This window comes from Cimex lectularius, unplaced genomic scaffold (assembly GCF_000648675.2).
Source record: "Cimex lectularius strain Harlan isolate CLEC.00 unplaced genomic scaffold, Clec_2.1 scaffold5, whole genome shotgun sequence".
Classification (NCBI taxonomy): Eukaryota; Metazoa; Arthropoda; class Insecta; order Hemiptera; family Cimicidae; genus Cimex; species Cimex lectularius.
The window spans coordinates 1,855,093-1,881,289 of NW_019392993.1; the positions used below are offsets into that span (position 1 = coordinate 1,855,093).

Sequence of the window (26,197 nt, forward strand, 5' to 3'; positions counted from 1 at the left end):
TAATTAATAAAGTCAATTATTTTTGTTTAAGTGGTGAAAGAAAGACCCATGCGACCTGGTAAGGAATTCAAAAAGTACTGAAGCCGAAGCACTTAGAAAGAAAGCACTTTTTACCATAATGTAAACCTCACAGCAAGCACACTTATTGTTAGAATGTTTTGTATTGTTGACAAGTATCGACGGCGAAAAAGGGTTGATTCTTTTGTATATCTAGATCATTATTGCCATTAATCACAATTTTTTTGCCCGTTTTTACTTGGCCTCGTTTTGACCAAATCCTCGAACTTGTGCTAAGACAAATAGATTGAATCGCAAACATCGGAAATGCTTTGAGCGGCGTTCACGTGACGTGCACACAGAGCAATCAACTCCAGATTATTTCTTTGCAAAAATGCAACAGGTTCTTTTTCCGTGTTTTACATTGTTTTCTCCTATGAAATCGATCTAAGCCAAATCGTACGAAGGAAAAGGTCATCAGTGTATATTTGAAATCGGATTGAATGAAAATAAGAAAAATCACTTTCAGCATTTCCCATTAATATCAGCTAGTTTTTGACCGTAATAAACGTTGAAAAGGGGAATTATTTCTGAGTAGAAGTGGTGCTCGGCTTTCAACGCCAATCCCACTTTCGAGCCGTCGATCCTAACGAGGTTCACTTCCTCTTCGCGGTGAATTCCTTTTTCCATTTGTCAATCCTATAAATTGACCAAAATACCCAATCGCAGAACTAACCGGTCCGTCTGATTTTATAAAAATTCATATAAATGAATAAAACATTTTTTGCCTTTAGCCTTTAAAAGAGAGTTATCAGTGTTGAACAATATAGATTTTTTAATTCACACATTATGTGTTTCCTTGTCAGATTAAACATTAAAATGATTGACTGTATAACGTCAACGTGTTTGTTCTGTATAATGTGACAATTCTTAGCCCGACATACCATAAACGCGAAAATGCAAATCCGACTGTGAAAGATAAGACACGTAAAACACTTCTAATCTGCCGACCCAGGGTCTGATTTAAAGAGGGCTCATAAAAACGAGTCCAAGCTGTTTGAAAAATAAAATTCAACGAGATTCAAACAACAACGTACAACGGAGGACATTTACATGAAAGGGATCTGAAATGCCCGTCTGAAAAGAGGATTGGCAATTTTGCTACGTAGGCTTTTTGTTTTATGGGTTTAGTAAGAACAGAGTCGTCAAATATTCGTAGTTCTGTAGTTTCAGCAATAAACGTTCCCGATAAATCTCCTTTGAGAAACTTTTTGACATACCTCTTTTCTAGTGCTACATTCCCATTGACCCGAGGATTTATTATTAATCCATTGTCTATTGGATCCGCGTTTTTGGCAGTTTGGTAAGCCACAAGGGTTCAGGGCCAATATGTGTCCACTTTGAACTTGGCCAACTTTTCGGCCTCTTCTTTGCCCCTGGATGCCCTGGTACCCAGACAAGGGTAATTTTTTTTATCTTCCACAATGTCTGACAGAGCTCTAATCCCAAACGACTCGGGACTTTACCGTCGATGAGGCAATTGCCTTCCGAGATGCCTGGCTGTCCGAACAGAAGGCTATTCGTATATTGACAATCCCCAGCCTTTTTATCTCCTTGGCACAGTGTTCAAGACCCACAGTTTACGCTTGAAAGGCGGTGGCATATTGTCCAATGCTTATATGAATTCTAGTCCTTGGTTTATTACATCAACAGGAACAAAACATTAGTTTTATGCTAAGCTTTTGAGTTTGAATGTTTCAACATCATCAGAGCTTGATTAAAAAGATTTATATATTACAAATTTATATATAAATATATAAACTAATAAATGTGTAATATATGGCATACTCACCATCAATGGTCATCAAAAACAACATAGATAGCATTCGGACGAAATTGAATTTCAAGATATAAAATTTTATCGACCGAACTATTACAGCAAGCCGACAGCAATAGAAACATACGAGCTAAATAAAGACAAGAAACAATTTTTTTTAAAATTCATTTCTGTTTGAGTTTAATCTCAAGAATATATGAACGAATAAAATTCTGCCTTTCCACGAAGAAGGCTCAAAATGTTGAGAGAGAGGAGGTTTCTGTGAATGTTCAACATTTGCTAGTGCGACCATCTTTTCAGTCAGACATCCTTGTTATTTACGGTTAAAGTTTCAAGTTGCGTTTTTTGTCTGCCAATGAAAATTCCATTCTTAAAACATGCCGGCACGCCCCGCTCATTAACAGCATCTGCGGAGATTTCCTTTCCACGAAATTTCAACCAATTCAAGACGTGAAAATTTCCTAACAACAGTAATTGCATCAGGGGTTCTTACAATCTGTAATTAAAAAGAGATTTTCTAATTGTTCTAAGGTTTCCTCAGTATGTTTTAGCCAATATTCAAACAAAGAGGTTAAAATTAAATAGGTTTTATTGAACATTAAACCATTTTTCCTCCTTTAAAATCCGTATATAAACATATAATTGCTGAAACGACAGGGAAAGGGGAGAAGACAATTGGATTAGATTCATCTATAATTTTGCATAATTTCAACCAAGAAATCCAATGTTGCAACTAGAATGAAACAAAAGAATTAATTTAACAATAAATTCTAATTCGGTATTCAAAAAAATAAAATAAACCTATATAAATAATTGGTTTAATAATGAGCAAATATGCTTGCTTCATCAAATACAATATTCTTAATAAGTATGTCCAACAATGGTCGTTTTATGGTACATTATAATTATAAATAGTAAAAAAAGGTTTAGTTTATCTGAAAATCATGACATTTCCTCCAGTAGTCTTCGGATTAATCATACTTCAGCCATACCCGCTAAATTATATTAACAAATATCGAAGAGATATGCTTCCCCGAAATTACGACAGAACATCACAAAGACATATAGATATGTTGATGACATACCCGCCTTAGCAACCTCATAACTCATAACTTGAACCAACGCAAACACTAAAATGAGATGTTACCGTTTTCTAAAACATACGGAAAGTAAGTAAAAATTAACAAATCTATTTAACAAATTATAAATAAATTATAAATTAAAACAGCACTGATGACAACAAACCCAATTCTGAAAACTACTAAGACCAAAAACTGGCAAAACGAACCCACATGACAAATAAGTCATATACAGCTATAACAAGGGGTGGTAAAGATGAAAAGGGAGTCTATTACAGTCCCAGAAATTTCCTTAAAAGAAAGAAGAACTTGCTTTTTTAAATATTAGCCAACCAGCAATCCAGGAAGAGGGTAGGAACTTTCAAAAATACTTTAATTACCCACGACCTTCGGCTAAATACACCGCTGTTCTACCACTGAGCTACCCCTTGGACACCAACTTCCCATCTCAACCCAACCTTTTGAATTTTCCTTTCTTTTTGCCATTTTACGTTTTTATCTCAACCAAGACCTTAATTAATTGAAAATAATTTATTTGGTCAAGCGGACCATGAAAGCTCTCCGTGGCCATTTCATTTGTCGCCGAGAATCAAATAGATTACACGACATTTGAAAAATGGCAAAAAGGAGGGAAAATTCAAAAGGTGTGGTTGAGATGGGAAGTTGGTGTCCGAGTGGATCGAGGTCACGATAGCTCAAGTGGTAGAGCAACGGCGTATTTAGCCGAAGGTCGTGGGTTCGAATCACGCTTGAGACACTGACATTTTTATCTCAACCAAAACCTTAATTAATTGAAAAGTTTCTTACGATCTTTCCTCAAGTTAAATAAATTGTTTAATATCTCTTCTTTTAAATAATTACCATAACTGTTACAAATTCCCGTATGACTACTTTCGACGCCATAATTCAGCTAATCTATCGTTGATCAGTTTTTGTCGAAATGTCGGAACAAAAGCCGATTCAAGTCCATTAAATTGTAGTTGATCAACAAAAATTGAACGCTTGAACACAACTTCAGGGACAATGAGATAAAAACAACCAACGCGATTCTCTTCACAGAGTACGACACAATATACCAAGTAAAAGAACATTTTCTTCCTTAACCGACGATCAAAAAGACCGACCGGAAAGATCAGACAATCCACCAAAGGTACAGACAAAAAAGAAAACACCCCCACAGCCTTACAAACGAGATTGGAACTAATCAGAATCACACAGACATACTGATGCTGACGAAACACCAACACGGCAAGGAAAAACAGACCAAGATGATTTGTAACAATCAACTTATGTATCTGTAAGAATAGAATAAACCTATGTTGCCATAAATGTTTATTTTGTTAATATCGCCAAATATTGTGTAAATAAATTTGTAAATATCATCATCTTTAGAATACTTATCATCAAACAATCTTTTTTACCGTTTTAACAAAAGCTCTATCATGTCGCCAAATCTTGTGTTGAATGTGCTTTAGGTGTTTTACGAATTTTGTAAAAATTCCAAAAATGGCTTTTACAGAAGCACAAAACTCGTTTCGTTCAAACTCTAAACGAGCTCACCGCTGTGTGGTAAAATTGTACATACAATACATTTGCAGAACTGTAGTGTCTGTTAAAATTAATTTTTGGAAATTTGAAACTTTTACTTTATTGTTTTTATTTTTAGGGCCGGCAAGAACAGTCGAAGAAATTGGTAAGAGAGAGAATAACAACTTAGAATATTTTTTCACACTGGCACGATAATAAATCAGGATTTTGTTGTGTATACAACTAGTTCATCCTCACACCAGTAATTGATCCCATCGATAAATTTATTAATTTGTCTATTAAAATATTAACGAGTTGGACGGGAAATCTCGACAGGTTATTTTACTTTATCCAAACAAGTACTTGCAACAGTCGATATTCTTTTCAATTTTATAAATTCTATTCCTTTGCCATCAAGTTATTAAATTTTTGTATTGCTCACTAATACCGGAGACTCTTTCTAAAATTTATGTGGTCGCCTCGTTAATTTTGTTTCGTTTCCTATTTTAATTATGATTTTTGCATCTTTACAATTAATATAATGTTTTATTTGGTTTGAGAAGTTTAATAAAACACTGAATATTATTAAGTATTTTTCTAATGCCAAAGATTGAATTTTAATAAATAATATAAAATGTTTATAAATTAATTTTCGATTCAGCTTAGAACTAGAATTTAGAATGTAACAGTTTCAATAAACTATAACTTTTAATATAATAATACATTAACGTGAAAACATGTAAACTTTATTGTTGTAAAATGAGCTATGAAGCTTTTCATACTGATTCTATTTTGTGTGATATTACAAAATAGGTAAATATATGATAATATATGTTAAGCCCAAAAGTTCTAGGTGACTGATGGTTTAAATTCTCCTGCTATTAAGTGATAACGCACGTATGTAACAGTACGCAGAACAGCATATTTAAAAAATTAAATATTTACAATGCTAGGATAAAAAGCATGAAGGATTGATGTATCCACAAGTCAAAACATTTTAAAAAAATATATGGTTGATTAATTCTTAGGTTTGTACTATCAATATTTACGACGTTTGAAAATAGTTTTGGACGTTACTTTTCACTTCTAAAACCATTGACATAATGAAATTCATATTTTTGTAGATACAACTGTCGAGACTAGGTACGAGGATGAGTCGCCGAGCGAGGCCAGTTCGCCGACGTCTAGGACAGAGACGAACTACAGGGGAATTCATCTCGGTTTTCCAATGCAGAGAAAGGACTTTGACAACCTCATAGAATCCTTTAGAAAGAAAAAGGTAATTTCGACTGAAGGGGATAAACGACCTGAATAAAGTTGTGTCATCTCATTTAACAAACCATTTTCTATTACAAGGTGGCTATAATTTAACCTGAGAAAGTTCGGTGTTTCTTTGTAACCATTCGATCTTAACTTTTAACAATACTGCCATAAAAAACATCAATCGACTCAAAATTGTTGATAATAAATCATTTATAGATTTGAACGGGATTTTCCCGGCTATTAGACAAGGAGAAAAATTGTTCTAATTTTCATTTTTAACAGCAACACAGACTTCACGCTAAGTACGTCGCCGGGATCCTCAAGCAGGCGGCGCAGCACTTGAAAAAGATGCCAAATCTGAACCAGGTCACCACGGGGATTTCGAAACAGGTCACCATCTGCGGAGACTTGCACGGCAAGTTAGACGATCTCCTTGTTATTTTCTATAAGGTAATTTTATGTAAAAAAAATCTAAAATAAAAAAATCTTATATGTCTAGTTTTATAATAATGAAGTTGAAAGATTTTTTCATAAATTTTCATTAGTTAGATTGGAAAATTTAATGGTGTTGGTATAATTACTGAAAAGCTTTACAATATTAATTCAACATGAATTTCGAGAAAAATTCGTCGTGATTTGCTGGTATATCCCTTTTATATAATTATACTTTAGCGTTTTTCCTCTTTAGAAAATATTTTAAATTGGCAACTTAAATTTCTTACACTTACAAGAAAAAACTGAATAGTTTGAATGGCACAAAAACCCAAGATAATTAATTTAAATAAGCCCGCCACGCCTGGAATTCCAGATAGAAATTAGCACAGCAATTTAATTTTTAATTTTGAAGTCTCCCTATATTTTTAAATACCCTCTTCCAACTTCTTTTGTTTGTTAATAATTACAATTGTTTTACTTCGATCTTTTTAGCCGCTCTAGTCTTTCTGTTCTTTCATTTCCAGAACGGTCTTCCTTCGGCAGAAAACCCCTACATTTTCAACGGTGACTTCGTCGACCGGGGCCGGAAGGGCATGGAAGTCTTTCTACTGCTTTTGACATGCATGCTCGTTTTCCCGGACGGCATTTATCTCAATCGGGGCAACCACGAGGACCACGTTATGAATACAAGGTTTGCAGATAAATTTCGACCTAATGACGCCACGATGAAATAACAATGTTTTAAAAGCAGTTTGAGAAATATCAATCAATTTAATCGACTGTATTGTCTTAACAACAGTTGTAAAAAAAATCAATAGAAAAAATTTACTTTGCGAAAAAATATTCAGCATTAATATTTTCTCATCTCTAATAAATTAGCTTCAAGATATTTCGGCCATGTTGAGCTTTTTATTTTTTTATTGATTTATTTACATAAGCTCAATTCTGCACATATATACACTTGCACCTCTGTTTTATCCGTACCACCGTCGAAGTGTCGCTCCAAGGTTTATCGACCAGGTCATTTCAGCCTGCTACGCACTTTTAAGCAAAACACACTCACCTCTTGCTCATTTTTAAATACCTTCTTTCTTATTTTTATACCATTTAATCAAGAAGGATAATGGAGTACTCGTAATTCCTCCATAACTCTTTACACATTCCTTAACTAGTTTAAATGAAGGTCGATTCGGCAAATTGATATTTCGCCATCGACTCTCTGCACTACACACACAAATTCACGCTTGTAAATACATTCTCACAAAACAGTTAACAGAAAATTCATATATGACCAAACTTGTTATATATAATAAAATTAACTGCAAAACAAATTGAATACATACACAAAAATACCCCTGTTTCCTCCAAAAATTTTGGCATTCTTACTCATTGGGTAGGGCATATCAAGCAACCTTTCACGACTTGCCAGAAGCATACGCGGGTCGAAAGTAGGTTTCCATGTATCATCCGTGTATGGCCTATTCTCAATCGGGTTAGAATGATCCTTCTTCTAGTTTAAACTTTCTGTAGGCCACTTATCGATTATTCACACTCAAGAGCTTCTCGGATGATGATGTGATGGCCTCGTTAGCAACCCTCACATAGTCTACTATGATCCTATGAAAACACTATAGCTTCAGTTTTGCTGCTATATATCCTAATTTTATACTTGCTGAATGAATGAAAAAATTTTCTATTGAAAGTATTAGTTCAATATTGTTATTAATAAAGTTGTTAAATAGTGTAGGGCACGGCACGTCGCTCTGGGGAACGCCCGGCTCCAATGGTCCTTTAGGGTGACTGAAGTCCTACTACTTTGGCATAAAATGTTATGAGACATCTGTGTTTGAGATAAAAACCTTTGCAGTGACAACCAGTACCATTGTAGTGTTTGTTTATGTCAAAATTAAGGGTGTCGGGCAAGCTACATGTTGAAATGATTTGACCTAAAACCAAATTGATTAGACATTAAAATGTTATGTTTAGTTAGGAATTTTATTATCCTGTGACGTTCATTTAAAGGTGAAATGGGACATTTGCCGGGATGTGGGAGTGGAATGATCATACCAATTTTTCAGGATCAGAAAAATATCACCATTAAGTACTTCATATATGTTGATTGCAGATGTGTGAAGAAATATGCTAAAACAATTATTTGCTTTACACCCTTTGCTGAGTCTAAGTCACGCTCAGAGTATTTTTCAAACGTAGGTAGAAAATATGGTTTTGTTTACCCGATAACTTTTTTTTAATGCAACACAAAGGTTATGTGAACGGAAACGCCGCAACCCCACACGGCCCAGGGCTAGTCTGCAAAGCTGCTCCACTAGCCTGACCGGAAAACTAAAAAGTATAAAAAATACAGTCAAACCGTGGCCCGTGGGGGAAAAGGAAGAAAAAAGAAAGGATTACTCAGTGGGAGGTCAACAAAAACGATGCCACAATTAGTAGAATGCGAGGGATTACAAATTTATAGAGAACGGCGTGGCCTACCCTCGGATCAAAGGACAATTTTAGTGCATAGCGGTGACTATCGGAAGTACCAACTTCAGAACAAATTTACAAGCGGTGAATATGTATGACGTAATAATATAATCTGCTCGTACGCCGATATTATGTTACAAGTACTGATGAATATATTTATTAACTAGAATTCTATATGAATAAGTATAGTATAAGTTAGGTGTGTTTGGTGTGAGTGGCCACCCTATATGTTTTAATTGTAAATAGTTTAGTATTACAATTAATTAAGGTTTTTAGTTGAGACAAAAAAGTCAATGGCACGTGCGGGATTCGAACCCACGATCTTCGGCTAGATACGCCGCTGCTCTACCACTTGAGCTATCGTGACCTCGATCCACTCGGACACTAACTTCCCATCTCAACCCTACCTTTTGAATTTGTTGAGATGGGAAGTTAGTGTCCGAGTGGATCAAAGACACGATAGCTCATGTGGTAGAGCAGCAGCGTATCTAGCCGAAGATCGTGGGTTCGAATCCCGCTCGTGCCATTGACTTTTTTATCTCAACTAAAAACCTTAATTAATTGTAATATATGAATTGGTCAAGCGGACCACGAAATTAGTGAATTTAATAGTTCAGTATGTTGAGTAGCTGTATTTATTAGCGAGATTGATGATGTTAGATCGGCTACCATCGGAATATGGAGTACCATGGTTACCCACCATATAGCTTACCTACAGAAGATAGAAGATTTATGTTGGCATGGATGCAGTGAGGTCCTCGACGGAAATTATTCTTCTATTTATTCTAATACCTCGGCGACTTGCCAAAAAAAAAAAACGTTGCGATTTTATAGTCACCGTAGTGGCCAAGCGCACTCATGGTCGCCGTTCAATCCTTACACTTCGTTGTGTGTATTATTTTATACAGTATGCTCCTTGTTTTACCATTTATACTTGTTGAAAATTTGAAGTACGATTGAAATTTAAAAAAAAAAATAGCGTAGAACAACGTTTTTCTTCGAACTAGATATTATTTTTTATCAATCCCGGGTAATTACAAAAAATGACTTTACGACTACGGCGCGTCAATAAATTCATTAAAACCCGTCAGCTTCCAGAATATTTGCTCGTTTGTCAATTTCAAATTGATAGTAATAGAGGATAAAAGGGTGAAGTCGGTCTGGAACGTACATGGTGGAGGAAAAAGCACGTCTCTGCCCGAGAGCTGCATCACCGTCGAAATTTCAGGTCTAGGGGTTGTTATTGAAAAAATGTTGCTCTTATCGCTTGAACACCTTGATACTGGAAATATTATTGATAGAATTGGCCTTCTCGTTTTATCAAACGGATTTTTTTCTAATTCCACAAAACGTTTCTCAGAAGAAAAAGGTTTCTCTTTTCCCATAACCTATTAATTTTTATAATTATTCAGAGCACTTTTTTTTTCATCACATAATAAATAATATGTCCAAAATAAATAAATTTGATGTATTTGAAGATGTGAAATGTAATCAAATAGTTTGATTTGAAGAATTGGATCACGTATTTAAAAGCGAAAAGTTAGACATTCACATTATACGGTAGATTATCCAAGTTTCTGATCATGAAAATATTACTTGGCTATTACACAGCTAGCATTAATCATCTAGGCTACATATCTCTCGCACGATAATTCTTGAACAAACTTGCTAAATCATCGGCAAGTCTTTCTCTGCTTTCCTGCGTATTTCAAAGAGAAAGTAGCATTATATGATCTTGTGCTGACAGTAAACGATCATCAATAAAGCTCAAACTTAACATTCCAGCAAATAGGTTCCAAATGTTTTATCGGTTAGTTTTACAAAACTTGCCTTCAAGTGTATGATATATGAACAATAACGTTAATAAAGAAGTGGCCTAAATAAAGCATTAATGCATAAAAATTAAGTAAAAAAAACTGACTGACAAAACCGGCCGCATGGTTTTTGCTCAAAGAAATTAACAAATTTAGAAATGGATATTTTGTCAGTCTTTTAAGTTACAGACCTGCGATAGGTCTCATTTCTTAATTTTTCACTGAAGAAGATGGCTTTTTAAATTTCTTCCTAGCTTCAGACATTCATCAGTAAATTCAAAAATTCAGGAACATCTTAATTTTTTCGCTTTTAGAAGGAAAAATTGAAATTGAGATATGAACTCAGAAAATCATCCGAGAGCAGCCCATTACATGTATCGATAGGAAATTTTAATAAGCTTTCAGTTGGTCACCTTCCACTTTGACCAATTTCTCAACTGTTTTTGAGTTATTCGCGATTTTTGGGCAAAAAACGAGTTTTTTACTCATGGAAAAACCGATAATTCTCTCTCCCGATTTGAAACAATGCACATAATTCACTAGGTTTCGAGGTCCGCTTGACCAATTAAATCTTTCAATTAATTAAGGTTTTTAGTTGAGATAAAAAAGTCAGTGTCACGAGCAGGATTCGAACCCACGACCTTCGGCTAGTCGTAGATAGTCGCCGTTTGTCGCCGAGAATCAAATATTGGGTTGTCCGGAAAATAATGCAGGATTTTGGTATTAAACAAAAAAAAAGAAACTAGTTACTTTAAAGCAATGTTCTTTAANGAAAAATGGCAAAAAGGAGGGAAAATTCAAAAGGTGGGGTTGAGATGGGAAGTTAGTGTCCGAGTGGATCGAGGTCACGATAGCTCAGGTGGGAGAGCAGCGGCGTATCTAGCCGAAGGTCGTGGGTTCGAATCCTGCTCGTGACACTGACTTTTTTATCTCAACTAAAAACCTTAATTAATGCATATAATGTGTGGTGTTTAGTGACCGTTGGTTAATGATCATTTGGGGATCGTGAGATATATACTCATATAAAAATGTTTTTCTATCCCTTCTCCACCCCTTCATAATCCAACGTACATAAACATAAAACATCAATATCTCACGAGCACTTTCAACACGACACACTATCTTGACACATCTACACAGAAAACAAACAATTTGGGTCAGTAAAAATATTTTGATTGAATGTAAAATTTCTATCATTGTATAAATTTACTTTTTCACATCCTACACGTATTTGTATAATTTAAACAATATTTATAAATCCCAGGCCTTGAAGATGATCTCACTAAAAATCGAAACATTGCACGACAAAGAAAATGTTTTTATTAACCTACATCACACCAGACCGCATCTCACGATCTCCAAATAATACATATAATTTTGAACCGTCATGTTTTCGCAAACTTTATTCTCTACAACTTTTGTCCTGAGGACTTTTTCAAAACACTAAACAGGGAAGCGATAATTCTTACGTTGAACTTTTGGGATGCGAATTTCACCGGTGTTGTTGTGTGTGTGTGTGAGAGAGAGAGAGAGAGAGAGAGAGAGAGAGGTTTTTTCCATGAGCTCAAACAAAAACCACGGTTTTTGCCTAAAACTGGCGAATAACTGGAAAACAGTTCAGAAATGGGGCAAAGTGGGACCAATTGAAAACGTATTAAAATTTAGTATCGATTCCTACAGTGCGTCGCTCTAGGACGGTTTCCTGGCTCCACAACTCAATTTGATGTTTTCGCAAAAAGTGCAAAAATTAACATGTTCCGGAATATTTAAATTTACTGATGAATGACTGAAGATAGGGAAACATTTAAAAGAACCATTTTGTTCAGCGTAAAATTGTCTAAAACATGAGACCCAGCGCAGGTCTGTGACTTAAAAGAATGAGAAAATATGCATTATGCATTTCCAAAGTTTGCCATTTTTTCGTGAAAAAACTAGGTGGTAAGTTTTTTATGAAGTTGAAATTGTTTTTGTTCAATGTTCACAGAGGTTTGGACAAATCAATCTTTTAGCATTCTCAAAACTTCAGGCCATGTCCGTCAATCAGCCACAACCAGTTAAACGATCCTTACAGTACAATCCTTCATTTATTTATAAGAAAGACATTTTTTCATTTTAATTTTAAAACGGTGATGATATATTTGCGATGTTTAATTCGGTTTTTTTATACTCAATCATAAACTATTTTAGCTAAAAAGAAACAAGCAAAAAATTAAATAAAGTGTGTGGTGATTAGCGACCGTTAATTGCTAATTATTCGGAAATCGTGAGATGCGGTCTGGTGTGATGTAGGTTTCAGAAAAACACGCAAGAATGGCACAATTTCACAGGAGACAAACACTTTGAGCCCTGAAGATGATCTCAATAAAGATCGAAACGTTGGCACGATAAAGAAGATGTTTTTCTGAAACCTACGTCACTTTATTAAATAAAGTTGTTTCTTTGTGTTCGAAGTGTCTAATTCTCAAATAATTTTTTGTCAACAAAAGCCGGATTATTTCTGAGTTGATGCTATTTTGAGTAAACACAGTGTTTTAAGAACAAAAAGTAATAAAACATTTCTTCAATGAACAACATAACCGGCCCGCAATGAAAAAAAAGTCCGTTTTATCTTGAAGCCCCATGCTATTTTCACATTTCCATATCTATAACTGAGTCAATTTGAACATGAAATGAATATGATATTGTCACGATTTCATAAAAGGTGGATTTTATTGGGGATATCAAACTCCCGACTGTCAGATTAAAAAGCTCACGGTAGGATATTTTCCTCCCCGCAGAGGACGGGCCTGTGCTTGAAAAGAACTTTGTAAATTACCAACTTAACGAACTGTGTACCACTCAACGGTTTAATCTAAATTCCAATTATACCCAACCCCCAGACATAGACACCTACCTAGTAAATCTATTCTCGACAAAATTGGCCCAATGATAGGTAGGCGCAATAATTGATGGAGTCCGGGCTCGACAATATTCCCAGGCATCTCTCCTTATTAACCGGGAGAATCAATGCAGCTCCTGCACTCCATCAAGTTAGAAGTACAACATGAGGAACGTTCCAATACAACTTTACCACATGAAAGCTCATGAATCAACTGCTAATTTTCTTTTAAATAATACCTTCTTTTTTTGTGTGTAAAAAAACATTATGGATTATTATTCAGAATCATGAAATGCTGTCTGGTGTGATGTAGGTTTCAGAAAAACATTTTCTTTATCGTGCCAACGTTTCGACCTTTATTGAGATCATCTTCAGGGCTCAAAGTGTTTGTCTTCTGTGTAATTGTGCCATTATTGCGTGTCGTGTTGGGCACTCTCAAACGCCACGCAAGAATAGCACAATTAAGCAGAAAACAAACACTTTGAGCCCTGAAGATTATATAAATAAAGATCGAAACGTTGGCACGATAAAGAAAATGTTTTTCTGAAACCTACATCACACCAGACTGCATCTCACGATTTCTGAATAATTATCGATTAACGGTCACTAATCACCACACATTATGGATTATCAGCATGCATTAAAAAAGTCGTATAGTTTATAATTACAGTTGGTGTCATCAATGACATAATATTCCAAGTAGTGATTTTTCTGCGGGGGTCGGTCCTTTTAGAAAGTCATTGAGCGTTCTATTTCCTTTTCAAGGCGTAAGTGGACGGTAAGTGATGGTCGGCCTGAAGAACAGCTCCGACTATTGAACGGTCCAAACCTGAAACCTGACTCCTACCGTTTTATAAATGGAAAAACAGTGAGAGGGAGTTGACTTATTAAAATACAACCTACTCTTCATAAATTTGTTTGCCGGACAGGTTTTTATCTTGATAGGCAATATATTTTTACCGCACTGTTTGTTTTGGTGGTTCTTAAAAAATCCTTGACTTTGACAGTTTGACTATGAGCAAAACAATACCAAATTTGATTCTTCCACTGTACAATTATATTTTTATAAAGCTGTCTGCTGTAAATGTGCGATTAAAACATACATGTTTGTATCGGATGAATAAATCAAAGGATCTAGATAATAATTATGCAAATAAAGGATAACTATTGTACAAACTGTTTCCAAAAGAGAATTTAATCCAAAAATGTTTTTATCTGTAAAACGTGCTCTGGAGAGAGATATACTGAAATACAGCTTCTTGGCAAAATGGCGGTGGTCCGAAACTCCCGGCCTGACCAATAGCAGCCTCAGGCCTCGGACAATCGAAATCCACCCCCCCCCCCGAAATCGAGCTATTCTTAGAAAAAGGTTGCTTGATTTTGGTCCTTGGTTCTCTATAGAGAGCGTGTTTGAATGCCATTACAAATGTGTTTGAGCACGGTAGCATATTTGGGTAGTATATTCAATTTTTTGATACAGGGCTGTTTAATTGTCAATATAGAGTTTTTTCCGTCAAATTAACGTTTTATTAATTTCAAATTAACCATTTTTTACATTAAATTAACGGTTTATCGAAATCATTAAAGCGTCAGAAGCTCAGAAGTTGATATGAAATATAAGAAAAATTCCAGTATACATATTTGCAAATTTTTAAAAAATATGAAATAATTAAGCTTTTCGAAAACTACAACTACTCTAACTACAAAAACAACTCTAATGACAGTTAAAATTAAATGTTAGATAAAATTGAATATAAAAACTAGTAGTTCTTCTAATAAGTCGAGATTTGTTGAAATATAAATTTCATATTTTTAGAAAAAAACAGAGAAATTATTTGTCTTTATATTTAAATAATTAAAAAATAGTTATTATTAATCATTGATTGTATAATTTTTAAATAATTAATAGAAAAGTTAATTTAAAGTTAGAAAAGGGTTAATTTGACGCCAAAAAATCGTAACTTGGTAGATATTTTTGTTCGTGAATTCTTCTGGGTATATTGAGAGTGAATGTATTCAGCATGTTTGGCTACTCGGGTCAGTAGATTCTACATTCAAAAAGGAACCAAAAAGTACGAATTAACTATTGTCCGAGTCACAAGAGTTTAGGAGTTATTTCACTTTTTCTGATTTTTTTTTAGATTTCAGGACCTTGCTTCAAATAAACAATGATAACTCCAAAACTAAAAGGTTTTGAACAAATCTGTTAATACCATTGAAAACTCCGTTAAATTTCCAATAAGACGTGATCAATACTAAACTTTCAAACTTTCGTGAAAAAAGCGTTTTAGTAGCCAGAACTCTGACAGATAATTTTTTGTTCAATGTTGACAAACTTACTATAGTGATTCTAAAGTACTATTTCCAAACCTAGGGACCTGCAAATTTGAGAAAATGTACTCCATTTAATATCCTATTTAGTTGTGTAATTGCATTTTTAATTACTTTTCTAAAAATGAAAAAATTGATGGAGGAATGGAAAAAACCGTGGCTGACGGATTGGTAAGGTGGAAAATTTAAAAAAAACTTAAGGAAATTTTGAATGAATTTATTAAACTTTTTTAAAATCTGGATTCGAAACGGAAATAATGTAACTGTTTACTTATTTTTGTGTAGAGATTAGTGACCGTAGTTAATCGATAGTAATTCAGATATCGTGAGATGCGGTCTGGTGTGATGTAGGTTTTAGAAAAACATTTTCTTTATCGTGCCAACGTTTCGATCTTTTATTGAGATCATCTTCAGGGCCTGGGATTTACAAACATTGTTTAAATTTAACAAATACATGTATAAGTGAATTTATACAATGCAAAATATATTTTATATTCAAACAAAGTATTTCTACTCACTCAAAGTGTTTGTCTTCTGTGTAATTGTGTTTACTTATTTACCAACACGACTGGAACTTTGATTAAAGAATTATTGTATTATTATTCTCCGGAATAACAGATTTTTAAGATTCAAAACGTTTTTAGTTTTCTATGTGATATCTTGTTAACACTATGGCTACGTTTTCTAATGAAGAATACACTGATATACATCTTATGTACGGGCTTTTCGGGTTTAAAGCGACGGCAGCGAGTCGAAAATACATTGCGGAGGGTGGAGAGCATTTCGAATCAAAATTAAAAATGTTTAATAAATTCATTCAAAATTTCCTTAAGTTTTTTATTATTATTAATCGTTTCACCTTATCAATCCTTCAACCACGGTGTTTTCTTTTCCTTCATCAATTTTTTTATCTTTAAAAAAGTAATTAAAAACAATTATACCACTAAAAAGGATATTAAATGGAGTACGCTTTTCGAAATTCGCTGGTCTCTAGGTTTGGAAATAGTGGTTTAGAATCACCATAGTAATTTTTTCAACTTTGAAATAAAAATTTTTTTTAATGTTCTCTCTACTAAAACACTTATTTCACGAAGGTTTACAAGTTTAGTATTGATCACATGTTACTGGAAATTTAACGTAGTTTTCAATGTGTAGAGATTAGTGTCCGTTAATCGATAGTAATTCAGATATCGTGAGATGCGGTCGGGTGTGATGTAGGTTTCAGAAAAACATTTTCTTTATCGTGCTAACGTTTCGACCTTATTGAGATCATCTTCAGGGCCTGAGATTTACAAACATTGTTTACATATTACAATTACATTTTGGATGTGGAAAAGTGAATTTATACAATGTAAAATATATTTTATATATTCAATCAAAGTATTTCTACTCACTCAAAGTGTTTGTCTTCTGTGTAATTGTGCCATTCTTGCGTGTCGTGTAGAGAGTGCCAGTGAGATTTTGTTATTTTGTGTTTATATACGTTGGATTTTGAAGGGGTGGGGAAGGAAGTCGGTATAGAAAAGACATTTTTGTATAAGGCATCGGCTTCTTTGAGGTGAAAGGAACCGACGAAGGGAAAAAATGTGTTGGTAATGGTTCGTACATCACACCAGACCGCATCTCACGATTTCTAAATAAATAGTTATTAACAGATTTCTCCAAAAACTTTTAGTTTTACAAATTTATAGTTATTTATTATTTATAGTTCATTTAGAGTGATAGTGTGGTGTGTCATTTGAGTTTATCGTACTCATTTAGTGAAGAATGTATTTAAGGATGAATGTGTTCCTAGGTTTAAAAACTTTGGGAGAAAAATGTCTAGCTAATGACAGCCCCTGACCTAACTTCGGCGGTGGTCTTTGTTTCGATTTTTTCGATTTTTTGAATAAACAAGTTTTATTTTATCTATTAATTATAAGACTGATATCTCGTTTTTGTCCTTTTCTGGGTTTTGAGGTTGAATGTATTTATTAGCGTAAGAGTTCATATTGAATATTCACTACTCTACTTGAGTGAATGGAAGTAAAAAAGAAAGAATGTATTTAAGAATTAGTGAGAGTGTGGAGAGTGTGATTGTTCGTCTAGGTGGATGTAGCACAGTACCTAGAATCAAGTTATTCTGAAGTTGGAGAGAAAAAATCTTCAAACCAGGCACTAATAGGTCCGGTTTATCTCTGCAGAGCATACAGACTAATACAAATGTACAAATATATTTCTTCAATAATTTCTTTACCTTTTATCCAAATTTTTTGCAATTTGGTACAGAGTCAGTTTGTTGTTAAATTTACCTCATGGAAATATATATTAATTTAACAAATCAAGCTAAATATTTTTACTAGTTGTGATCAACAACTAATCGCCTAGACGATATAGCAGTTAAGTGTTTGAATGTATTCAATCATTGGATCATCTTCATAACATTTTGTATATCATAATTAGTTCCGTTGGTGAAACGTGTGCCTATTATCTTTTGAAAGAGCCATCTGCCCGTTGCCATGCGACTGACCCTCAGAGGGACATAGTTGACGGGTCCTGTTTCTGTGATCAGCCTGGATAGCATCTGGTTGAACCTCTTTGTCCAGCATGAATGGCCGGCATAAACCCAGTCCCCTTTGCTCTTATCGTCATTTCCAAAATTGTTGAACCGTGTCGGCAGAATATGGGCCAATTCCCGCTGTCAAATTCACAAAATAACGGGTGGCGGTCGGTTTTTTGACAGAGTGGATTCGACGGAATTTTTGATATATCATGAAAAAAGAACGTTTTTTAAATCGACACTCAACCAATACCGCATGGTCAAAATTAAAAACATTCCGTGGTTTGTGTTTAATGTACAAAAGAATTCCTAAATCCGACGGTGTTATTTTACACGGCCGATTTGATGCAAAACAGGAAATTTCAATTGAATCACGAAGTACTTTGGATAGGGGTGAAAGAGTCTAATTTCCTTTAATCCCCCCTTTTAAATGGAATTAGGGGATAATCAATTCTGGATAGTGCTTCTTTATTCTAAATAATCAATTATTTATTTTGAAAGCGAATAAAAAATCCCAATATCGGATGAAAATTATTAACAGAAAAGCTTAAAATTGCTTCATGACATACAAAAACGGAAAAAATAAACATGGATTCTTGGTTTCTTTTCTTTATTTGTTCCTATCCACCCATAATGATATTTTATTTAAGTACTCTATAATTTAATTTTTTTTTCGATGCATTTCGTCTTAAGTCTAATACACCTCTTCATTATAGCCTATTCAATTAATTAAGGTTTTGGTTGAGATAAAAAAGTCACGAGCGGGATTCGAACCCACGACCTTCGGCTAAATATGCCGCTGCTCTACCACTTGAGCTCTCGTGACTTCGATCCACTCGGACACTAACTTCCCATCCCAATCTCACATTTTGAATTTTCCCTACTTTTTGCCATTTTTCAATTGCGTTTTGCTATTTTTCAAATGTCATGTGATCTATTTGATTCTCAGCGACAAATGAAATGGCCACGGAGAGCTTTACTAATTTGTACTTCATTTTGCTTATTACATTTTATTAGGTTTCGTGGTCCGCTTGACCAAATAAATTCTTTTCAATTAATTAAGGTTTTGGTTGAGATAAAAAAATCACTGTCACAAATTCGATTCGACACATTCGAACCCACGATCTTCGGTTAGATACGCCGCTGCTCTACCACCTGAGCTATCGTGACCTCGATTCACTCGGACACTAACTTCCCATCCCAATCCCACCTTTTCAATTTTCCCACCATTTTGCCAATGAAAAATGAAAAATGGCATCAATTACAGAACAGATACATGTCAACTCAGTCACAGCTACGCCAATATCATTAATCAAATCCAATATCAATAACATACAAATATCATCACATCACACAAAACACATATTATAACATATAAAACATTCATCACATTCCACACATCAAATATTTTTACATAGTCTAATTTTTCAAAAATTTAGCTTTCCTTTGAAATTGACTCAGTTATAGAAAGGGAAATGTGAAAGTAGCATAGGGTTTCAAGGTAAAATGGCCCTTTTTCTTTCATTGCAGGCCGGTTATGTTGTTTATTGAAGAAATGTTTTATTACTTTTTTGTCCGTAAAACACTGTGTTTACTCAAAATCGCATCAACTCAGACACAATCCGGCTTTTGTTGGCAAAAGATAATTTGAGAATTAGACACTTCGAACACAAAGAAACAACTTTATTTATTTTTTTGTCTGTTTCTTTTTAACTAAAATAGTTTATGATTGAGTATAAAAAACAGAATTAAAAATCGCAAATATATGGTGATTAGTGACCGTTAGTCGAAGATTATTCAGAAATCGTGAGATGCGGTCTGGTGTGATGTAGGTTTGTGATAAACACAGCATCAATTACATGTAAACTCAGTCGCAACTACGCCAATATCGTTAATCCAACTCAATATAGATAAAATACATATATCATCACATCACATTCCACACATCAAACATTTTTACATAGTCTAATTTTCCAACAATTTAGCTTTCCTGTTCCTAATTATCCCCATCTATATAATCCTGAAAGGATAATCTGGCCGAACCATTACCAACGTTTTTTCCCTTCGTCGGCTCTTTTCACCTCATAGAAGCCGACTCCTTATACAAAAATGTCTTTTCTATACCGACTTCCTTCCCCACCCCTTCAAAATCAAACATAAAACAGTAATATCTCACTGGCACTCTCAACACGACACGCAAGAATGGCACAATTACACAGAAGACAAACACTTTGAGTGAGTAGAAATACTTTTATTGAAAATAAAAAAATATTTTTTTGCATTATATAAATTCACTTTTTTCACATCACACGTTTGTAAGTCCCAGGCCCTGAAGATGACCTTAATAAAGATCGAAACGTTGACACGATAAAGAAATACTTTCCTAAAACTACGTCACACCAGACCGCATCTCACGATTTCGAATAATCTTTCAACTAATTAAGGTTTTTAGTTGAGGCAAAAAGTCAGTGTCATGAGCGGGATTCGAACCCACGATCTTCAGCTAGATACGCCGCTGCTCTACCACTTAAGCTACCGCGACTTCGTCCCCCTCGGGCACAACCTTCCCATCTCAACCCCACCTTTTCAATTTTCCCTCCTTTTTGCCATTTTTCAAATGTCGTGTAATCTATTTGATTCTCGGCGACAAACGGCGACATTTGAAAAATGGCAAAAAGGAGGGAAAATTCAAAAGGTGGGGTTGAGATGGGAAGTTAGTGCCCGAGTTGATCGAAGTCACAATAGCGCAAGTGATAGAGTAATGGCGTATCAAGCCGAAGGTCGTGGGTTCGAATCCTGCTCATGACACTGACTTTTTTATCTCAACTAAAAACCTTAATTAATTGAAAGATATAAATTGGTCAAGCGGACCTCGAAAACTAATGAATTATATGCATTGTTTCAAATCGGGAGAGAGAATGATCAGTTTTTCCACGAGTATGTAAAAAACTCGTTTTTTTTGCCCAAAAATCGAAATGAAATGGCCAGGTGCCATTGACTTTTTTATCTCAACTAAAAACCTTAATTAATTGTAATTTAAACTTAAAGTAACAAAATTCCTCACTGTTAATGCATTTTATGATTTTGAGGAGTTTTTTCATGTTTTAATAGCGGGATAAAAATGAATTAATTTGTACTATTCTTGACGAATGTAATGACAAAACTTGCATTTTGTTTACTTAACATAATTAAACTTTTGTATCTTATCGTCTCAACGAATTTATCGTCAGCGGGTCGGATCACGATAGTAAAGTTCCATCCGCACGTTTGTTGCCCTCCAGCACGACGTGTCCAGGTGATAATCTGTCCTGTAGAGCACACAACTCATTCACGTAATAATTAGTGGATAATTCTTGTTGTACAAATACTCAATCTACAACACTTAAACGTTGTTTATTTATATTGTTACACAGATTTTTTATATACTTACAGTAATTACATTCAGCTACAAATAAAGCTGCAACAACATTAATAATTTCAATTGTGTTTTAATTTCCAGGTACGGATTCATCAGAGAAGTCAAGCTAAAATATAAGGTAATAAAATAATCATTTTTGTTCATCATTAGTTATTCATCCCTCTCACCCCCTAAAAAAATCATAAAAACTTGAGCAATTTCAATACTTTTAACTAATGCTCCACGTAAAATAGTAGTGAACGTAATTCTGTATAATATAGTCTTATTTATTTTCTTATTTACTGATTTATATAAGCTCAAATCTGTGCACGCATTTTAACATAGACGCGTGAATAGAATTGAGCGTAAGACTTCTCCCAATCCACCGGCAATTCCAGCTTTCATAATTTACAATAAATTACCGACCGGCCTCGAGTGTTTGCAGTCCGGGGTCGGACCTCGGGATTATCCGTCCAGCCACCGAGATTACATGCTCCAGGAGCTATCATAAGCTAGTCTCAGCCTCCAACGTAATCAGTCGTAAAGATCATATCTACATACCGTTCACTCAGTTAGAGTGGTGGAGTGCTCGATATTCCTCCATCACTATTTACACCTATTATATAACTAATAAAATTGAGAGTCGATGGGGGTATTCAATAGTCCACCATGGACCCTCTGAGACGGTTTCACGCTAATAAATACTTTCAATCTATCACGGTACGCAACAATATCAGCACTGTATACAATAAAAACAACCCTGTTTTCTCCAAGAATTACAACAGGGGACCGAGGAATTTGCTGCCGTGCTCAAGAACAATTCTCACATCGGGTTGCACCCCCTAAGCTCTCTATACGGAACCGAGGAATTGGAGAAACCTTTTTCTACATGCTTTGGCACAAAATTAAGTACCTCGCATGGCCTATCGTTAATAGTATTATAAAAATGTGTGTTTAGATAATTTTGGCAATAAAAAGACAATCTGTTTGAACAAAATCCTCAATAATGTTACACAAAACAATAAAAGCTTTGTAATTAACGGACGATTTTATTTGTCCGATTCGTTCTTTATTTATAGGGGGAAATTTCATTTTACCTCTAAACCGTTTTCATTTTCTCCCGGAGAATCCACGATTTATCCCTTTAAATCGATTAATTAAAGATTTATCGGTTGTCAATTTGTTTCTGAGGTCGTTTTGTAATCGAACGTCGGAGTTTTTCTGAAAACATTTCACGGTGGAATGGAGCGGAAAGAATTCAGGGCCTAGCATTCCACGGGATGCCAGAATCGCAAAAATAAATAAAAAGACGAAAAGAAGGCCTTTACCGCCACATACATAAAACAAGTTAGTTTACAACAAAATTTCATATATTTTTCTGGATAAACATCGATTTTTTCACTTTTACAAGTAAAGTTTATTTTTCAAAACAAAACAGAAAACTTTGCTTTCAAACTTTCTTATTTATTTGGTCAATGTTTTGAACTGTTTTAATTGATACTTTTCTATATTAATTTATGTGTATCTTGTACATATTAATGCATATTACAAATACGTGGGTTTTTCTCAGTCACGACACTCTCACTTCGGCAGCATGTCACCCGGAGGACATAAGTAAAGTGAAACTAGCCAAAATCGGGACTCAGTATGAAATAGTAAGTGGCGAGGTCTCGACGGCATCGTCCTTTCAGAAGTCATCATGGTTACATATGATATGTCGTAGTCTACTGTTACTTTGTTGTCTCTTAACCCTTCTGTGGGGATACAGTTAGTTTGCTGTCTATGTATAGTCCTATCTGACTTAAATGAAGTCGGTAGCGCCTTGCTATTATGCATTGTAGATGCTTTTTCATAGTATATGTGTAAATGTTTCTTCATTGTCTTGTCTACCACTTTTTTAGTGCAGTCAGGAAAGCTCAAGCTAATCTTGGGTGTTGGAGGTTAGAAGACAAAATTGTGGTACTGTCTACATAGGTGGTAATCATGTTATTGGGTCGTAAAGGAAAATGAGATGTATAAATGGTATAAAAAAATCTACTAAGAATGCTCCATTGTGGGACACCAACGCGAATTGGACTGATGTCTAAGTACTCAGTCGAAGTCCAAAGCATGTGACTTGCGTGGAATCGGTAGCTCCTTGTTGTTGACGTGCAGTGGAGCACATGTCAGTTTTTCTTATTGTAAATGTGCGCTGAGTACAGTTTACCAATTTAGCCTTGTCCTCCCCTTTTTGCACAAATTTTTGGTAGGTCATAGTGATCTTTGATGTTGGTAGTTGCTTGGATAGAATTCAGTTCAGAATACGAAGTTGCGTTTTCATCCGCATAGATAGTAATCGTTGTGTGCGCTCCTAGATATAGCAGAAGCTTTGGACAGGGTGCGGCACCCGGGCATACTTTATAAACTCAAACCCTTCCTACCCACTCCTTATTACCTTATCCTGAAATCCTACATAACAAACCGCTGCTTCAGAGTGAGGTGCGGTAACGAGTTCTCTGAAATCAGGGCAATACAAGCCGGTGTCCCACAAGGGAGTATCCTTGGTCCTATCCTTTATACCATCTATACTACTGACCTACCTACTCACCCCAACACCGTCATTACCACCTACGCGGATGATACCGCAATTTTGTCCTCTAACTTGAATCCTACCCAAGCTACCTCTAATATCTAAGAACACCTTGAGCTCATCTAAGGTTGGTGTAAAAGTGGAGAAAAGTGCATCCAACGTACGTTCACTTTGAAAAAGCAGTCTTGCCCTCCAATATACATCAGCAATGAAGAGATACCGACTTTCACTCAAGTCAAATACCTAGGACTATACCTTGACAGCAGAGTGACGTGGAATCCCGACACAAGACTTAAAAGACAACAACTCAACAGAAGACTTGGACAATTACGCAGACTACTAGGAACAAAATCCGGGTTGACCATCAGCACTAAACTGACCTTATTCAAGACTTTACTGCGACCACATTGGACATACGGTGTGGAACTGTGGGGTTCCGCCAAACCACCCAATATCCAGCGTATCCAGTCCTTCCAATCAAAAGTCCTCAGCCAAATCGTCAAAGCTCCTTTTTACGTCTCTAACCTCACTATCCACAAAGACCTCAACGTTCCTTTTGTCCACGAACTGATCCATTCCCGATTCCAAAAATCTCATACCAACCTATCGATCCATCCTAACTCTACCGCTAGAGCCCTCTCCTCATATTCCCATCCCGAGAATCCACCACGTCTCCTAAAACGACGATGACCCCGAGACTTCCTTGCCCCTTAATCTATTAAAATGAGTGCCAGCACTGGCTGTCTTCTCATGGCATGCGTCCTCCGGGTGCAGCGCTGGATTCAGTGTCTGGGTAAAATGTAAAAAAGAAGAAAAGAGAAAATAATAATGAAACTTAAAGAAAACAGTGAAAGTCGATTAGGGTTAGGGGAATATGAGCTTAATCCTTAAAAAATTTATATTATTACACATAGCCATGATACGACATTTTATGTTTATTAGTTATGCCAAAAATTAATAGCAAACAATTTATAATATATAAATATTAATATTATTATATTTATAAACATTTTTTCTTCCTTTGTAACCAAATTTATTTAAACCATTTCTCAAATAATGGCAATAATGAATTTGAAATTGTTTGTCTATTTTTTCTGGACGACTTCCTGTTATAAGTTTAACAAATTTCATTACATCTAGTGTCGGTCGAGGTAGCATGTGCCAGGCACTGCGTGTCGTGAAAGAAGACAATTTAATTTCGCTTCAATTATGCAGGTTGCTTTTCCGTGAAAGTCGCATTTGTCTGGTCTCAGGGTCGAGGTACTGTGTGTGGTGTAATTTGCCGTTTCCTTCCCCGTAAAAGTTTCGATTAAAATAATTAATCTATTTTGAATAAGAAATTTATTATGGTGGGATTTTTGGGTACCAATCGGCGGTAAGTTCGATCCGGTTTTGTTTGGATTAGGTCTTCTTTTTCTACGGAACAAACCAAATCTATTCAGCCCCTAAAACTCTAATCTTGGACTTGCCAAATGAAAAAATTGTTAGCACCGAAGCAGAATTATTTAAACAATTTACTTATGTAATTGTAGGATCAATAAGTATAATTTAAAAAAAAAAGTGTATGTGTTTTGGTATGTGAGAGTGTTAGAAGAGTATTGTTAAAGAGAAAAGTCTCGATATATACATAGCCCTAACAATTAAACTTTTCTGCTGTCCATTGTCAAACTTTATTATTCGTATTGTAGTTTATTGAACAAATACTGAAAATTGAAACAAAAACACCTTTTTCAATTTTTGGCCGACATTTCGACCTATATTGGGGTCATCTTCAGAGCGTGCGTGAACTAGAAAACATATGTTGATAGAAAAAATACAGTTGTAAACATAAACTTTGAACCAAGGATTTCATACTCAGATAAAGCGCTGTGCTATTCTTGTGGTGTCATATTGGTGTTGTGTGAAATTGTTGTGAGACGTGAATTTGTATTCTGCTGTTTTTATATGATTCTGACAGGGTGGGGGACGCCGTAAAGCTGAGAAATTTTCTTTCATCATTGGAGGTTTTATTTAACTCGGAGGAAGTCAAGAATGGAGATTTTCTGGA

At 35.1% G+C, this 26,197-nt stretch overlaps 1 protein-coding gene across 4 annotated transcripts in view; it reads left to right on the top strand.

Annotated features, from left to right (window-relative positions):
* The window catches only part of LOC106666214 (serine/threonine-protein phosphatase rdgC), a 227,649-nt gene that overhangs the window by 176,497 nt on the left and 24,955 nt on the right, over positions 1-26,197 (top strand). The window contains exons 5-10 of one of the 4 annotated variants that reach the window (XM_014393243.1): positions 32-58; positions 4,580-4,606; positions 5,565-5,719; positions 5,986-6,153; positions 6,663-6,829; positions 21,684-21,720. In XM_014393243.1, coding sequence (XP_014248729.1) covers positions 32-58; positions 4,580-4,606; positions 5,565-5,719; positions 5,986-6,153; positions 6,663-6,829; positions 21,684-21,720 — 581 coding nt within the window. The remainder of the gene's footprint in view (positions 1-31; positions 59-4,579; positions 4,607-5,564; positions 5,720-5,985; positions 6,154-6,662; positions 6,830-21,683; positions 21,721-26,197) is intronic. The other 3 variants (XM_014393245.1, XM_014393244.1, XM_014393246.1) reach the window with 3 other exon arrangements.